The 14,447-nt window shown below is 40.0% G+C and overlaps 1 protein-coding gene across 2 annotated transcripts; it reads left to right on the top strand.

Annotated features, from left to right (window-relative positions):
- The first annotated feature begins 2,177 nt into the window (after positions 1-2,177).
- dcp2 (decapping mRNA 2) lies at positions 2,178-11,116 on the top strand. 2 transcript variants are annotated; one of them, XM_036530150.1, is made up of 11 exons: positions 2,178-2,500; positions 3,202-3,353; positions 4,284-4,411; positions 4,542-4,640; positions 5,222-5,374; positions 5,478-5,590; positions 5,894-6,001; positions 6,674-6,800; positions 8,220-8,303; positions 8,517-8,568; positions 9,720-11,116. In XM_036530150.1, exons 1-11 carry the CDS (start codon positions 2,448-2,450, stop codon positions 9,881-9,883), a joined length of 1,233 nt encoding a protein of 410 aa, XP_036386043.1. In that variant the 5' UTR covers positions 2,178-2,447; the 3' UTR covers positions 9,884-11,116. The 2 variants fall into 2 exon arrangements, with proteins under 2 accessions (XP_036386043.1, XP_036386042.1); XM_036530149.1 differs by having other exon boundaries at positions 8,220-8,324.
- The last annotated feature ends 3,331 nt before the right edge of the window (positions 11,117-14,447 follow it).

The following is a 14,447-nucleotide window of genomic DNA, read 5'->3' as shown; positions in this document are numbered from 1 at the left end:
ACTTGTAATATTTTCGCCCCCCCCAAACTCTGATATTTGTGGCTGTGCAGGTTCAATATGAAATGTAATGGAACGCCACCCTTCTGGTGGATCATAATTAATAACACAGTTCATTCATAGCTATGTAGGTAGAAGGATGCAGATGCAAGCATCATTAACCAAAGACAGTTTCTGGAAATTACAATTTTATATAGCATCCCAAGTTACATATATGCGTGCTTTACTGAAACAGCCAAAGCCTTTGAAGAGACATGCTGTCACTTCCTCTAATTGTATGTGCTTTCCCTGACAAACAGACTTTCTTAGTACAAAAAACATTCAGATGCACGAGGTGTCATACATACAATTAATTTCAAACTCCGCCCTTAAAATTATAATGAATGGAAATGTCCAGCATCTGATGACTATTTCAAAAGCATCTTACCTGCTTTCATGATTATTGGGCTGAACTGTACTTGTGTAAGTGAAAAACCATTGACACAATCTAATCTATTGCTGTTGATAACGTGACTGTTGTTGTCTAAAGGATAAATTCACCAGGCCTGTCTTGGACTGATTTGACCTTTTTGCATGGTGCTGTGTCTTGAAGGGGATATTTGAACTATGGATACTGCAACTCTATTATTTTTCCAGTGCAATGTGTGGTAAAGTAAATTTATCTTTACTTTCAAGTATCTCAGAGCCCTTTGCAGTGACATGGGGTATCTCACATTATTCACCATTAACGAATAGCCCCACGTCTGTATGATACACAGCAGAGCTACTACACATGAGTTTAGTTGAAAAGACAACAGTACTAAGACTAATTTGTTGTGAAGCCTGTAAGAATAATTAAAAGCAAAATGTGTACAAAACTGAAGCAAAATGTGTTATGGAATGCCATTTACAGTGCCTCTGGACAATGGTGACATACTGTAAACTCTACACAAGGCCAAAGTGCTTCATACAGCAAACATTTATACAACTTAGAACTTAGATTTAATTTTTATCTCCTCTCTTGACTCATCTCACTGTGGATTGGGGTTGGGTGAGTTTACATTTTCTAAATTAGTCCACAGTCCCATAGCCCACCAGTGTTTGGAACCTCACTCATCCGCAGTGGTCAGGATGGCCAGGGTGCCATTAATCACTTCCTTCTAGTTCACGCAGAGGGAGTGCCTATCTTTAGAGTAAGAGAGATGAAACCAGTAAAGATAAAAGAGGTCTGGAGATGGGATTATGAAAAAAAAATATATAATATATATATATATATGACATTTTCATATTTCTGTAGGACAGGATTACTGTTAACTAGTATAACATAAAAAGCAACACATTGTCACTGCTAATGCTTGAATATAAATTCCTCAAAAAGAGCTAATGTACCTGAGCTGCAAAATACTATAAACGTGTAGGAATTGAGGGCTGGCTTGTGAGAATCAGGTCCTCTATTAAAGAGGGTGATGAGAGAAAGAACTGGATTGCAGGTTTATCAGATGGCTGTATTTTTGCCTCAGTGGGAAAACCCTGTCTGAACTACTTGGTCAAAGAAGTGAATTTTCCAGTAAGGTATGGATACAATGGCACTCCCATCCAAGCATGGATCACTAAACACACCTGTATTAAAACAGAAATGTGGCTGGAGGTCTGGGGCAGGGTCACACAGTGGTGTCCTTTTAGGAAAAAAAAAACTGTTATGTAGAAACCTGATTTGCATATGCTCACAAGTAAGACCTGTGTCTCTACCACAGATCACAGCAGAATATTTGATATCTGGCTCACTCCCTCCATCCGTAATAACCACCCACGCCTGAGCCAGTAGGGGTGGGGGGCGGGTACTGGAGACAACAAAGATTTTCTATAGTTGTAAGATATTCACGTAATCATGTCTATATATTCCTTACACTTAATGTATATAGTTTGTCACCAGTCATTCCTTGACCAGCGCTCCTAAACAAGTTAAGTAATCACTAGAACTTCTCAAACAAAGCTGAGCAAGAAAAAGCGCAGACTGCGTAGTTCTCATGATTGACGGCGTGTGATCAACTGCAGACCTCAGCATTCGCCGCTCCCAAACAATTCGTCTTCCGTTTCCTTGTTATCTCAACCACACTTGATTGAAGCGTAAACGAATGGCGTAATATCATTGGTCCACATTCGGTGACGCTCCCCTCGGTGGTCAGAGGGTGCTCCATTTTTGTGTCCGACCGCCTTCGTTGTACGGATTGGATAAAAACGATTGCGTTTTGTTATGAATTTATTCTGATCAGGATGATAGCGCAGCGGTATAGGTTAGCTCTGCCTTCTCTACTTTCGGGGACCCGCTAGATAGTCCCGTTGGCGGAGGGTTCAAGATACGTTTTGTTTCTCAAACTTTGTTCATGCCAGGTTTGAGAAATCGGTTGTAGCGCGCAGTTTGTTTTTCCCTCTTAATAGTTTCGCGAATTCGGGATGTTCTTGTGCTCATCATGGAGACAAAACGAGGGGAGATTCCCACCGGCGTATTGGACGACCTCTGCAGGTAGCTAAGTTAGCTAGCTAGCTAAATATTGGGTACGCTGTTAGGTAGCCAATGTTAGGTGAGTTAGGTAGCAAAGCAAGTGAGTGTAAATGCTAGCTACTTAGCTGTCTAATGCTAAGTATGTGGATGGCTAGTTGGCTTGTTGCTTGAATAATTTCAGCTGGCTAATTAAGGTAGCTAACGCAGTCGTATCGATTTTTAGCTTGCTAAGGAAAAGGACACAATCTTATTGAAAAGAGAGCGACATAGCTAGTTAGCTAGCTCGCTAATTTAGCTAGCTATGCGTTTTGGAAACTTAGCGGACTGGTTAACTGTGTCAACGTAAGCACCCAGTCTCTAAATCGTTATTATAAAGTTAAATTAGAGATAGGTAGGTGCATGGAATGCATAATCGATGTCTCGGCGAGCTAAATGTAATTGTCAGTTAACGGTGGACAAAATGTTTTTATCTCCCATAAATTGTTGGAAGTTCCTCATGATGTCTTGTCTAGCTGCCTTATTTCTGTTCTTATAAAGGTAGCTTGCAATGCAATGTCGCTGGAACATACTTGCAAGAACTCTTTCTACAAGTTGTGAATTCAGTAGAAGAAACATTTGATCGTGACGACAGTATTGGTAAAGACAGATTGTAAACATGTCCACCAAAACTATTATCTATCAGGCTGGCAACGTGCGTTTCTCCTTTTATTTATTTCTTTCAGTCGATTCATCCTCCACATTCCCAGCGAAGAGAGGGACAATGCCATCAGAGTTTGCTTCCAGATTGAACTTGCCCACTGGTTTTACTTGGACTTCAGTATGGAGAACTCACCAGGACTACCTCAGTGTGGGATAAGAGACTTTGCCAAAGCTGATATCCTTTTACGCTCATCCGCGCGGTGCGCGCGAGACATGTGACAGAGTAGCAACGCCGGGAAATGGTTACTGTACACATTGCAGTGGTGAACCGTTTTTTTCGAGAAAATAAACTTAAAGTGAAGTATCTTTTACGTTGAAGAACGTTTGATATAGTTTGATATAGTGCTGTATAAATCATCTCAGGCCTTGAAATGTCTCTGTTTGTGCCTCCCAAGACACAGGCCTAATCAGTATACATTTACAGTGTTGACATCAAGTAGACTCTCTTATCCAGGGCGACCTACAAAATGAGCACATGACATTACATTTATGTTGTTGACATTCATATTATATGTTACAAATATTATTAGCCTATACATATTTTACATAATACAGCCTGTTATGCAATATCATTTCGAATTAGTGTTGACTGTGTGGTGTGTGCAAGAATCAGTCTTTTCCTCAAGTATGTTCTTGCGTGATTTCACATATTGTATGGACTCCCCTTACTCACTTGTGTATTGTAGGCGGGAGGGCAGTTTATCGAAATATTTAGACATTAGAAAATAACCAATGGTCAGATGCAAGAAGGTGTGGTTGAGAGCCTGGTGTGCCAGTATTTTGAGGGAGTTGTGGGTTACAGATGGTTGCTAGCAGAGGAGGGGATGGGTGGTGTGGAAGTAGTTCGGAGCAGAGAAGATCTGTGGTACAGCTGAGTTCTGGATAATGGTGTCAGCCAGAAGGGAGTTGCAATAGTCCAGATGGATGAGCACTAGGGCCTGGACCACTAGTTGCAAGGAGTAGGTGGTGAGAAATTCAACAGCTTCACAGTTGAGACTTAACATTCTATAGGGACTCATGGGCTTCTTCACAATAGGATCTGAAACTTGTTCTTGAGGTTTTTTTTTTTCCTCCAGTAGAAGTCATATTCCTTAATGTATAGTACTTTTTAATCATTGTCCATTTCTGTTGCCGCAAGGGGAGGATGTTCAGAAGGTTCTAGAGCAATGGAAGGAATACAAAATGGGTGTCCCAACGTATGGTGCAATTATTCTTGATGAAACGCTTGACAATGTGAGTGTGCAGTCCCTTTTTTTGTCCCAATCAGTGTGGTGTTTGTATCACTGATTTGTTCTTATTGGTTGAATTCCTCAACCTCAGATTAGCGGCACTAGTAATGTGGGTAATTTCTCTGATTCTCTAGGTGCTGCTGGTTCAGGGCTACCTTGCCAAGTCTGGCTGGGGCTTCCCCAAGGGGAAAGTTAATGAAGGCGAAGCACCCCATGACTGTGCAGTGAGGGAGGTGAGTTGACTTCATGTGGCAGCTGGCCTGTCCGTGGGATACAGGGATCTGAAGTTAGGTTCAAAAGGTCTAGGGATCCCATGACTGAACATTCAGGCATTCAGACCGTCAAACCTAACGCACTGCATGAAATTCCAGTTTTTTTTCTGTGAATGTACTGGTTCCCTGCAAACATCTGTTTTTACTTGCTTTTAGGCTGGAAAATGAGGAATGTTAGTGATTTATTTCATCCGAGAATTAATATTATTTATGAGAGAATAAATATTTTAAAATATTTGCCATTTTAATTTAAATATCAAGTAGTCAAGTACTGATTTGATGCTGTAATCAGTTAAAGATGTAGTGGTCGAATATTCAGGTAATCAGATAGTTGGTCCCATCCCAAGCAGTTGCATTTTTATTGCTTTTGTTCATACCTTCAGTAATGCAGTGGCTTTGAAGATGGGTTTGAGAACGGCAGCCTGTGTTTGATGTTGTAACACCTCTCTTCAAATCTGCTGAGGGACTGGCTGAAATTGACAAAATGTGGTGTTACAACAGGTCACCACTTCATGGCCTTATTGTTTTTCCACCTATCTCAGGTCCTGGAGGAAACTGGTTTCGATATCCGGGACCGCATCTGCAAAGACGCGTACATTGAGCAGAAAATCACTGATCAGCTGGCTCGTTTGTACATAATACCGGGGGTTCCAAAGGACACTAAGTTCAACCCGAAAACCAGAAAGGAAATTAGGGTATTTGCCTCAGATTGCTTGTGTAAAAACATTTTACTTGTTTCGATTAAATATGGTGGTAAATGTCTGATTGTCCATTTGGCTTTGTTTTTTTTTGTTGCAGAATGTAGAGTGGTTCTCTATTGAGAAATTGCCTTGCCACAGGAATGATATGACTCCTAAATCAAAGCTTGGACTGGCTCCAAACAAGTTTTTCATGGCTATTCCATTTGTAAGGTGCGACTGTCCATCCTCTGAAATTTCAGTGTATTTTATTGATCAGATTTTATTACAGCTAATAACATTGTGTAGCTCATAATGTACTTTGTCCTTACCATTGAGAAAAAAATTCAAAATGTGACTTTTCTTAATACAAAACTTAATGAGTTTGGCTGTAATTGGCAAAAAAAAAATGAAGACATGCTAACATTTTTGCTCAAAGATAAGGCCAAAGTGTATTGCCATTAGTTGAATAGAGGTTTAAACAAATGGTAATAACTGATTTTGTAATGACATGAGCATTTACTTTACCATTCACAGACGTCTTAGAGAATGGATTGCCAAACATAAAGGGGAGTCATCAGAGAGCGATGAGGAATTTGCTTCCAATGGTAGCACTCCATGCAAGCCCTTGATGGACAAAGTCCGGTAAGTCATGTCTCTGTACAGATGAGAGAAATGCGCTACTGCCAATTGAGAAGCTTCGTGGAATAAATGTAAACATAATAAAATTTTCTACTTTAGCGGAATTATTTCTTATTTGGATACATTTTGAAATGGGCAGGATATGTGGAGTGCAAATGTGTAGAGCTTCATATTGTATTGCTGTTTTGCAGTGTTTTGGGGGCTTTTAAATTTAATTGAGTTTACTTATTTATTCATTAATTTTCTTGGCTGAATGCAGTGTGGCTCACTTCTTAGACTGTTTGAGCCGTTCCAGGTTTTACTAGAACCAGGTCAGTGTACTGGGTGGAAGCTACTTAATGGTAGCTTCCAGTCAGTTCGCTGACCTGCTTTTGGGATATGTCCATAGGTACTGGGCTTTTGAGTATATCAGTAGTATTCTTTTCTGAATAGGCCGCAAATATCTGACTCAGTGTCCAAAGCCTGCTGCTCAAGCACTGATTCCTTTTTCCCTGGTCAGTCTTGAGAAAAGCAAAGACCATTCAGTGCCTGAGGGAGATGGCTTGTAATTCACAACATTGCAATTAGTAATAAATAATCAGAGGGGGAAAATAAAGGGGGGAAAGGTTTGGCTTAGCCAGGAGTTGAGAATGCAGAAGAACCCTTATTCCTCAGACGTGGCTTTTTATATTGTAGGCACAAAGCTAGACGGAACCAGGTCCTGACTGAGCCCTCTCCTGGGGACAGCTGGCCCAAACAGAAGCAACAGAAGACTGTAGGCCAGGCGGGTCAATACGAGCTTGCCGATTTCTTAAAATCAAAGGTAAGACTCCAGAAATAGATGATCTTTCAGTGCGTCCCTGATTAGTGGAGTAAGACAGAAGTGGTGTGCTGAAACATCAAGCAGTGACATGGGCTGCTGGCTGTTATGTTTTTCTTGAGTTAAGATTCAGTCTTACGATTAGCCTTACAATGAGCAATTCACTTGCCTTACATGAATTAAAATAATTATAGAAGCTGTAGGCTTCTTGAATGTGACAGTTTGCACCCATGTATAAGGGCTTATGTCCCTATAAGATGAAAGACGGGCTTAATTGCTGCCTGCTGATCATTTCTCTGCACTTGTGCTGTTGACAAAAATGGAATGGCATTCATGTCTACAGCTACACAGATAACCAGCAGAGGGTGATGTGCACTGACTGAACCTGTGAAATTCATGTCAGGCCCAGTAGAGGAAAATATGTGTGCACGGAACTCTTTTCTCTTATTCAGGGCAAGGTTTCATCCATTTTCTCGCAAGTGGTAGCAAAGATGTGGTATAAATTATTGGTAATTTACGCATTGTATCCTTTTCTGTCAAGGTTAACTTGACTGTGGCTGAACACTAGTAAATATTTACACCAACCATGAATGTGCACCAGCATTTTACAGAAGGAAGATGACACATGGGCACAGGATTAGCGAGCGTTCTTGTGGTGTATTGCCTAAAGGATACCAGCAACGTTTCAGGGCCACCAGTTTTATGGAATATAAAACAGCCATGTTTTATGATACAGTGTTGAATTAACATTAATGGCTTATTTTTACATCAGATTTGAAGGAATGGATGGCACAACTAGACTTTTGATGATTAATAATACCCATATGGGTTTAACCTAAAAATCACATTGGCTGTGTCTCCAATTATACACCATCATACTGCATACTAGTGTGCTGTGTAGGATGTACTCTCTACTGAATCTTTTAGTATACAGCAATAAATACACAAATAAACGGGATGCATCAATTTTGAAAGTACGTCTGTGTCATAATTCTGCATTAACAAAGTTTGACCCATGTTACAATAACCACATTAGCAGGGCTAACTACATATATCGACATTTTGTTCTCATAAATAGCATGACCTAAAATTTAATTCTTGCAACAACGCATCAAATAATATATGTCAGCTGATATTTGAGAGCTCCTCCCTTTCATTTTGCAATGAATTTTGGGAGAAGAAACACGAGGCTCTTCTTAGATGGCGTACTGTTGTTGCATCTTCCTCTTTTCAGGGATTGCAGTGTGACATACAGATACGTTGAAGCATGCTTTAGCACATTGTGGCTAGCCATGCTAAATAGTATGCTAGTGTGTGATTTGGGACACGGCCATTCGTATGCCTGGTAGCAGGTGTGTTGCTGCTCGTTTTTGCAAGGCCAAATAATGGACGCAGTTGTACCAAGTAATGAATTCTGTGCAGAATCACGGTGTGAAAGGCAATGGGAAAAAACACCAGGATTCTCCCAACCCGAAGAAAAGGGCAAATGGGGTCCACAACCAACAGGTGAAGCTCCACCTGGCAGCTGTGAGTGAAATCTCACCATCGTTTAACCATCGCTACCATCACCGCCACCTCCACAACTGCATGTCCACATCAGTGCCTTACCCTCATGATCATCATAGATCATTCATAAAAATGTTTCCCCTTAATTCCTTCAGCAGTTTGAACTTTTTGATTGATGGAGTCTGTCCCTTTGCTGTTGTCTTGTACCTTTAGAAAGAAGATAAGAGACTTCAGCCTAGACGACTTCAGGACAACTTTGAAACTGGTGAGTTAATGGTATAATTGACAGTAGTATTACATTTTGTTTCCCTTTGCTTTGCAAAGTTAAGATATTGGGGGTATTTATGGTGTAGAGTTAATGCTTAGTTCAAGTTCAAGTCTGTTCTAAAAGCACCATATAACTTACTTTAGGCACATTAAAGGCCTTGAAAAGGGGCCTGTTCCCATGAGACACAGTGTGCTATTAATGCATCTGTCAGCAGTCACAAGACATAACCCAAGTAATATCATGTTCAGGCAGAATGTTTGTTTCACAAGTATGATAAATTTGGAAAAAGGCAAAAGATAAAAGCCATCTGTGAACTAAGCTATGGGTATGTATGTATGGTTGGGAAACAACCATTCGCATTGCCTCTGCATTTTAAGAGGTCTTCTAGGACAGACATCAAAGAAATAAAGGTTATCCTGGAATTTCCCAAAACAGGTGTTCCTTGGAAAGGGTAGATTTTTTTTTTGAAGATAGGGTAGTCAAAGTGGAGGATAATACATTCCATATGTAAAGTCTGAGCTTATCTAAAACTGGAAATTTTGTGAGACTACGCAGTACAACACACCAAAAGTTGTAAACCAGTGCAAACAGTGTTAAGCACTTGGGGACGGAGGGTATTATTTGGGAGCACATTGATATCCTCATGACTCAAAACGTTACAGGCGACAAAGAATGAAGAGCATGCAGATCTCTACAGGAACCAAGGAAATGACAAGCAGTGGCATCTGGAACTCATGTCAGAATTTTAATGCAAACAATGTTATTATAAAAATTATAATGGCTTCATTCATAAATTTCATTTAAGCTTAGATTTCTACTTGCAGACATTTTAACTACATGTAATATAGCTGTACATGTACATATATATACATAATGTATATGGTATATATTATATATTATGTATTTAACTACTTCAAGGCAAGGCAGGTTATATATTCAGTCAGTTTTCTCAATGGCAAATTTAAATGGGTAGTTGATACTCAACGTAGTCTCCCATCATTCTCTCTGCCAAACGTTTGTTGGTCTTCTGCCAGTAGATTGCGGCCATTGTTTCAGCAGGAAGCTGCTGCCTGCCGTGGTTCATTTACTGTGTAATGGGCTCTAAAGCTGATAGTCCCTTACTGACCCCGCCCTCTCTCCCTCCTCAGATGCGGCCTGCGACATGAGCAGCTCGAACGACGAACAGCCGACGAGACGGACGGACGGCCACCCCGCCGCCTGCAACGGGGACTCCGAACACTTCCTCTCTTCCAGGTCCTTCCTCAGCTTCAAGTTCGATCGAGAGGCCATCATGAAATGCTTCGACTCGTGAGGTCGGGGGCAGGACACCTGCACCCCAGACTAAGCTCGATGCCTTTTCTCTCTCAGGAGCTGGAAGAGCACAGGGGGTGTTGAAGCCTACAGTCTTGGATTCATGTTTACGCTGCTTGATGGGAAAGGTTAATCAGTTAGCATTGTAAATTCACTGTAATTTCCCGCCCCAACTTGCCTTTTCAGTATATATGTTTATTTTTTCAAAGCTGTGGACTGCAGTGTCCTGTTTTGGTCAGTCTCAGCCCTCGCAAGCTTGCCTGCCTGCTTTGACCCAGGCCTCCATTCAGTACGGCCAGACAGTGCTTTGTTGGTAACTTGATGACATATTCAGGCGAGTACAGTCTTTTAATAATTTCACACACAGCGCTTCATTTGGTGATTGTGATCCAGAAGGTTGTGTTGGAAATTTAAAAAAAAAAAAAAAGGTACTGCATGGTTCAGTTCATCACTCAAAGTAAAGGACAATTTGCTGTGTGATTGGATTGAATGGAGGTCCGACTGTCAATTGAATGATGAGTTTGCACAGGGCCCACACGCGTGGCGCTCCCAACGGGATGCATTTTTAAGCTGTCACAGTGGCATAGCGTTCAGAGAAAAGTAGTTTTCTAGGCACTTTAAGTATTCATAGCACAGTGCTTTCAAAGAGTGACCAAGTTTTTAAAATTAACTTTGAATACATTATGCGGTGTCCATTCAAAGTAAAGCAATTTTATCGCTGCGATTTGTCCTCAGTCATTATAGTCCCATTGGTTTATAACGAGGGTGTTCTCTACTGGCCCATCAAGATGGTCGTTTGTTTGGGTCGCAAAAAGATGCGGAGCTCTTTGTGTTGTGCCGATGTTCAGCTGACTGCTGTATGAGCCTCTCTCATTTCCCAGGGTAAGTCTTAGGGCGTGATACCAAATTTTGCGCCGATTCACAGTTCGATACTAAATCTGGATGGCTCCTCACAATTATTCAGTCCATTGTCAGCCTATCCACCTGGCATTAAAAACATGAATCTGAGCAACATCTGATCACAGCAGCGTCCTAAATCATGACCTTGATACACTTGTTACTGCCCTGTAAGGTGCATATACATTTGCACAAACTGTTCTATAACAAAATTTTTATAGTCAAAACCAATATGAACACTACGGATAAATTTAGAATTGAGCTTTGCCCCACTTGATGAACAGTGTGAAAGTGCAAATGCCTATGATGTTTCGAGTGTAAGGTGTGTTTGCTGGTAGGAGCGTTTTCGAAGAAATTTTAATTAAGAATTGAAAATAATGAATGAATGAATTCTTAATTAATAAATTCTGATTCTTAATAAATAATTAAGAATTAGAATCATTTTTAATTAAGTGAAAGAATTAATGATACAGAAATGGCTTATCTGCAGTTCTGGGGTGTTTAATACAGTACTGTACCAGATAAATCATTGGTTGAAACAAGTTTATTCAGGTACCACTAGGTGGCCCCAAATCATTTTGTGGATTTTGACTACTCTTGCTCTACGCTTTTGCAAACCAGTCATCTCCCAACCCATGACCTGAGTTACAGTAAGACTGGCTGTTCCATAGTAAGTATGTTTTAACACGGTATGCTGACAGCCATTTCTTTTACAGACCAAACTGTAGTGGAGTTTCCAAAGGAAAACAGTAGATGGTGGAGAAAAATGGATAATATTTGCTTTCATAGACCAAAATAGGATTTTAGCTTGACGCTTGTTAATAAATGTGTTATCTAAATGTGAACATGCCATAGCTCAATCAAAAAAAAATCCTATGGAAACTTCACTTTCGATGAAAACACTTCAACTCCTTGTTTTCATAACTTGGGACTTGACCTTATTTGTCCTCTCTTTCACAGTTGAACTGCATAGCTTGGTTCATCAAGGAGCCATGTTTTTTTTTTTTTTTTTAATGGAACGTAACTTGCACGTAGTTTAACTGCATTGTTTCCTAGCAAAGCAATACTGTCCTATTTGGACAACTGTGAAATGACCCTAGTGATGTTGGTAGCAAGTCCAGCCAAAAATGGCTTACAGTTTAAACGATCAGGTCTGCATACAGAAGCAGGTAAAAAGGAGGATTCGCCTTTATCTTAAAGCATACTGAAAAGAATGTGACCGTTCAGTTTTAATGAGGTTAAGCGAGGGTTTTAATGGCTGTCTGATGTTTTCTTTTCGTGTGCTTCTGGTCAGAAGAGTAATGAGAGTTTATCCTTTGGTCAGAAAGTTACCCAACGAAAGTTACCCAAAAAGAAACATCTTCAGTTTTCCTTATAGAAAAGACTGGCATTATACACTGTTCAGCAAGCTTTTCTTTTTCCATGTTAAAGCAACCATTGTTTATTAATTTTCCAGTTATATCAAACATCACTATAAAAACATTTCATGAAATATCTAGTTTTTTTTATTTATATACATCTTATATTTTTGTATTAATGCAGATGATGAATTGCTTCATGTATTCTTTCATCAGGAGTTGTGACATGATTTGAAATCCTTATTTTTTTGTTAGTGGGTTTTTTTTTTTCTCTGCCCGTGTTGAGCACATATAAGTATTTCTCTTCTGGAAAGTGGCACTGAAATATTGAAATACATGCAGTAATGCAGTCATTTGCAGTCAAGTAGCAGTTCTTATTGTTTGATGTCTGCAGGAGGCATCTCTTTCACTGGTGTTTAGGTTTTGTTTTTTGTTTTTTTTGCAATAAAATACTGTTCTCTGAAATGATGAAAACCTCTTTCCTTTGTATGAAGGATATCTTGTCTCATCTCCTTGAGTTTTCATTTCCTCCTTACAGATGAGTCATTTAGTGACCTCTCTGTGAAACCCATTCCACAGCTTCTCATCATACAGTTCTTTCGAATTTTAGAGCGGTTCGTCCTATTCCAAGAGCAAGCCAGAGTGCTGATTAAGCCTCACTGTGTGTGCTGATGAGACTTTCACTCAAATCCACCATCCCCTTCATGTACACATAGGTCACTGCTTTTGAGACAGTTCAGCTCCCCTGTCAGTGGATGTCATCAGACAAAAGAGAAAAAATACCAGGCAATATTATTGTAATGCTTAAATGTAAATGGGGAACACTAGGGGTGTCTATATGTCATATTTAAATGACATGTATGTATATGCTGTACAAAGTTGTGATTATGTTTCTGAAGCATATGGTTGAATTGAATTGTGTATATCAACACATAAATGACAGCATATTTTAGGGAATGGGGGCAGAGGGTGGGTGGTGGTTGAGACATCTTTTTTTAAAAGGGCAAAATAATTATTTTGAATTTGCTCTGTCAATATTCAACAGTCCCAGTGGTGTGAGAATCTATTTCACCCACTGCCACTTAATGGCTTCAGCTGTTGGAGCCTTTCAAAGGGATGAAGGGATGATGTCCTTTAAATTTTATGTACTTTGATTAGTTTTCAATAATTTCCTGCTGAATTTAGTCCTGGATATTCAGTATGACCAGACTTGGTGTTGAATTTAGAGAGCTGTGAAACTGAAGGTTTGCTTAGTCCTATAAAGATGTAAATGAGATCAGCACTCTAAAAGGTTGGAAAAATAAGGATGTTGTAAAATGTTGCAGTGTGCTTGTGACAAAAGCATACATCTCGAAACACATTAATGACAATTACTGTAAGTCATTAACCTGCAAAATTGTTTCTCTGAATCCTTTTGACCAATTCAGTCATCTGGAAAGCTTGTGGAGACTGTATGTAATTAAACAGACAGGAGTTATTCATTAAAGTTTCCCTCAGGAAAGCGTGAATTTAATGAGGGATTACCATGCTGACTGAGGGATTTAATCCTATTTATATCAGCTAAAACAGTTATTCTCCAAATTCCCCCTCTGGAGTCTGCTGAAAGCATGCTGTATGAAGTTACTGAAACTTTATAAAAAAATACTGTATTGTGTAAAACACGTTAACTGTCCACTTGACTCATTTGGGCCAATAGGGAAATAGATTAACATGTTTTGATGCCTTGATGGTGGGAAAGAATGCCCCATCATGGGGCCTGTGGAACAATAGTAACCTCCCTCAGGATATTCCAAAGATAACGTTTGTGCATCTTCAGTCTTGTCTAGACCTCTCCTGGTAAAGAGGACTGCTGTTGTTGAGAGACAATCAGACTCCAAAAGAATGCAACAGAAAGTCTACACGGCACCCCATTTAAGTGCTCCATTTGTAGCTCTAAAAGGCAGCCCCAAAGTGGGTCGACAGGGGTCTCAAGCTCCTTGACCCCTGAAATACCTGGATGTCAGCCCATCGTTCTGCATTGCTTCCCTCATGGTACCCATTTTCCTAGAGAGATAGAAGAAGGGAGGAAAGCAAACCCCCTCTACACAGGGCACAGGTTGTCCTCTTTTGAAAATGTGCCCCCCCCCCCCAACTCCTTGCCCCATTGTCTTTCAACCTCAAGGAATGCAAAGGTTTCAAAATGCACAGCCACATAGTTAAACACACAAACAAAAAATTGAGGAAGATTATGGTGCTAAATTATGGTGCTAAATCGCAGCAGCAAGTGGTATCAGAAAAGAAACCACCTGTGACTAAAGAGAAATGAGAAAT

This window comes from Megalops cyprinoides, chromosome 5 (assembly GCF_013368585.1).
Source record: "Megalops cyprinoides isolate fMegCyp1 chromosome 5, fMegCyp1.pri, whole genome shotgun sequence".
Classification (NCBI taxonomy): Eukaryota; Metazoa; Chordata; class Actinopteri; order Elopiformes; family Megalopidae; genus Megalops; species Megalops cyprinoides.
This window is presented reverse-complemented; position numbering and strand designations above follow the sequence as displayed.

Excerpts from the sequence above, each read along its gene's own strand:
- dcp2 (XM_036530149.1), top strand. The coding sequence starts at position 2,448 with ATGGAGACAAAACGAGGGGAGATTCCCACCGGCGTATTGGACGACCTC. Across the intron at positions 4,641-5,221 it reads ATGACTGTGCAGTGAGGGAG|GTCCTGGAGGAAACTGGTTT; the intron begins GTGAGTTGACTT and ends CACCTATCTCAG. Across the intron at positions 6,801-8,219 it reads CCGATTTCTTAAAATCAAAG|AATCACGGTGTGAAAGGCAA; the intron begins GTAAGACTCCAG and ends AATTCTGTGCAG.